We start from the raw sequence: 3,488 nt of genomic DNA, 5'->3' as shown, positions 1-3,488 counted from the left end.
CTCAAGACCACAAAATTACAAGATTTGCAAGGGAACTCTAAAAACAGTCAAATTTTTACTCCATAGCATCCCCAGCAAATAGTCATCTAATATGCTTAAAGACCTCCAATGAGGAGGAATCCATTGCCTCCAGAGGCAACATTGATGCCTGCAGAGGTCCCATTTCTCTTTGAAAGCCTTCTCATTTTAATGAAGCTTTTCCAGACATCAAGCACAAATTTGTCTCTTTTCAATTTCCTGGTTTGAAAAGTCTTCTTCTAAAGAAAAATAAAGAGTCTTTCACACACACATGAATACAGCTCTCATTTCCTAATTAAGCCTTCTCTTCTCCAAACAAAACTTCCCCATTTCCTTCAACTCAAGGCTTTTTATCTTTCTTGTTTCCCTTCTTCACGTTCTTCCAAGATGCTTCTTGAGAATAGAATTTTTTTTCATGTTTCTTTGTGTCTCTATTGCCTAGCACAGTGCTTGGCATAGAGTGCTTATTTAATAATATTGTCTTTCATTGAAATTGAATTGATTTGAGATCAGAGAATTTGAGTTCCACTTTCTGACTCTGAGAGTAGCTCTGTGACCTTGAGAAAGTCCATTCCTTCTGCCTTCTAAGGCCTTATTTTCCTCATCTGTAAAATGAGGAGTTTAGACTAGATGATATGTCAATCTCTAATCTAATGATCCAGGTATTAAAGGCGCCACTGGAATACTTCTGATAAATACCATGGCACACTCTTTTTTTCCAGGTGGCTGCCAAGCTATAGAATCACTACTGTGTTTCTTTCCTCTGCACTTTTCTCTCCTGGTCACTTAAGCTCAATGCTCATTGGGTCAGAGCTTATGACACACCAAGTGTCAAATAGTATATAGCACAATTGGTGATTTATTTATTTTTGGTTGGATAATTGGTTATTTGTTCTCTTGATTTTGGAAATGGATGGAAGATCTGAACTTAAAACCTATGCCAATGACAATATCTCAGGAAGAATATTTGCCAGATATTTAACATTTTTATTGTTTTCTTTTTTTTTCAGATTATTTGAACTCCAGAAGGACCAACACCAGATAAATTATGAATGTTGAACAAGATGACCTTACATCCACAGCAGATAATGATAGGTCCTAGGTTTAACAGGGCCCTATTTGACCCCCTGCTTGTGGTGCTCCTGGCTCTCCAACTCCTAGTGGTGGCTGGTCTGGTGAGGGCCCAAACCTGTCCTTCTGTATGTTCCTGCAGTAACCAGTTCAGTAAAGTCATCTGTGTGCGGAAAAATCTCAGAGAGGTCCCTGACGGCATCTCTACCAACACACGGCTGCTGAACCTCCACGAGAACCAGATTCAGATCATCAAGGTGAACAGCTTCAAACACCTGAGGCACCTGGAGATCCTACAGCTGAGCAGGAATCACATCCGCACCATTGAAATTGGGGCCTTCAATGGTTTGGCAAACCTCAACACTTTGGAGCTCTTTGACAATCGGTTGACCACCATCCCGAATGGGGCTTTTGTATACCTATCTAAACTGAAGGAACTCTGGCTGAGGAATAACCCCATCGAAAGCATCCCTTCTTATGCTTTTAACCGAATCCCCTCTTTGCGCCGGTTGGACTTAGGGGAGTTGAAGAGGCTTTCGTACATCTCAGAAGGGGCCTTCGAAGGCCTCTCCAACTTGAGGTATCTGAACCTTGCCATGTGCAATCTGCGGGATATCCCGAACCTCACGCCGCTCATCAAGCTGGATGAGCTGGATCTTTCTGGGAACCATTTGTCCGCCATCAGGCCAGGCTCTTTTCAGGGTTTGATGCACCTTCAGAAATTGTGGATGATCCAGTCACAGATCCAAGTGATTGAAAGGAATGCGTTTGACAACCTTCAGTCACTGGTGGAGATCAACCTGGCCCACAACAACCTGACCCTACTGCCTCATGATCTCTTCACGCCCCTCCATCATCTCGAGAGGATCCACTTGCATCACAACCCTTGGAACTGCAATTGTGATATTCTGTGGCTCAGCTGGTGGATAAAGGATATGGCGCCCTCCAATACTGCATGCTGTGCCCGTTGTAATACGCCCGCGAACCTGAAAGGCAGGTACATTGGGGAGTTGGACCAGAATTACTTTACCTGCTATGCTCCTGTGATCGTTGAGCCGCCTGCGGATCTCAACGTGACAGAGGGCATGGCAGCGGAGCTCAAATGCCGGGCGTCCACCTCACTGACGTCTGTATCTTGGATTACTCCCAATGGGACAGTCATGACACACGGGGCATACAAGGTCCGGATTGCTGTGCTCAGTGATGGCACATTAAATTTTACTAATGTCACTCTACAAGATACAGGCATGTACACATGCATGGTGAGTAACTCTGTTGGGAACACCACAGCTTCAGCCACCCTGAATGTGACCGCAGCAACCACTACCCCATTCTCCTATTTTTCCACCGTCACCGTAGAGACTATGGAACCTTCTCAGGACGAGGCCCGAACCACAGAGAACAATGTGGGGCCCACGCCAGTCATTGACTGGGAGACCACCAATGTGACCACCTCTCTCACGCCCCAGAGCACAAGGTCAACCGAAAAAACATTCACCATCCCTGTGACCGACTTAAACAATGGCATCCCGGGAATCGATGAGGTGATGAAAACCACGAAGATCATCATTGGTTGCTTTGTGGCCATCACTCTCATGGCAGCTGTGATGCTGGTCATCTTCTACAAGATGAGGAAACAGCACCATAGGCAAAACCACCACGCCCCCACGCGGACTGTTGAAATCATTAATGTGGATGATGAGATTACGGGGGACACACCCATAGAGAGCCACTTGCCCATGCCTGCTATAGAACATGAGCACCTAAATCACTATAACTCTTACAAATCTCCCTTCAACCACACAACAACAGTTAACACAATAAACTCAATACACAGTTCAGTGCATGAACCGTTGTTGATTCGAATGAACTCGAAAGACAATGTACAAGAGACTCAGATCTAAAACATTTACAAAAGTTACAGAGAAAAACAAAAACAACAGACGGTTTATTAAAAAAAAATGACACAAATGACTGGGCTAAATCTACTGTTTCAAAAAAAAGTGTCTTTACAAAAAAAAAACAAAAAAGAAAAGAAATTTATTTATTAAAAATTCTATTGTGATCTAAAGCAGACAAAATGATGTGTATTCCTCAGAACCTGTTTTGCTGCATTTATTTACCCTCCCTTTCCCTACTGCTCTCCCTCCCTCTTTGCCATATTTTTCATAGGAGATCTCAATTCCCTAAAGAACTGGTCTAGGAAATTTTGTAAGAATTCTGTTACACTTTGGGATTTTTATGGTGAATTCTAGTGGTGAGATTCGGTCTATTTTGTCTCTTCTGTTTTTTTTTTTTTCTTCTCATGCCCTTATGAAATATTCCAATGGGGGAATGCAGTATTAGACATAGATTTATAAGAGAGAAAGAGGGGGGTGGGGAAATGCAAGATCTTATAT

The 3,488-nt window shown here is 43.1% G+C and overlaps 1 protein-coding gene across 1 annotated transcript; it reads left to right on the top strand.

Moving 5' to 3' along the window:
• Positions 1–1,070: 1,070 nt before the first annotated feature.
• Positions 1,071–3,218, top strand: LRRC4C (leucine rich repeat containing 4C). The gene has a single exon (XM_044681391.1). It carries the CDS (start codon positions 1,071–1,073, stop codon positions 2,991–2,993), a length of 1,923 nt encoding a protein of 640 aa, XP_044537326.1. The 3' UTR covers positions 2,994–3,218.
• The last annotated feature ends 270 nt before the right edge of the window (positions 3,219–3,488 follow it).

This window comes from Gracilinanus agilis, chromosome 6 (genome assembly GCF_016433145.1).
Source record: "Gracilinanus agilis isolate LMUSP501 chromosome 6, AgileGrace, whole genome shotgun sequence".
Taxonomy (NCBI): Eukaryota; Metazoa; Chordata; class Mammalia; order Didelphimorphia; family Didelphidae; genus Gracilinanus; species Gracilinanus agilis.
This window is presented reverse-complemented; position numbering and strand designations above follow the sequence as displayed.

Bases quoted from the DNA above. Each gene is read 5' to 3' on its own strand.
- LRRC4C (XM_044681391.1), top strand. From the start codon at position 1,071: ATGTTGAACAAGATGACCTTACATCCACAGCAGATAATGATAGGTCCT.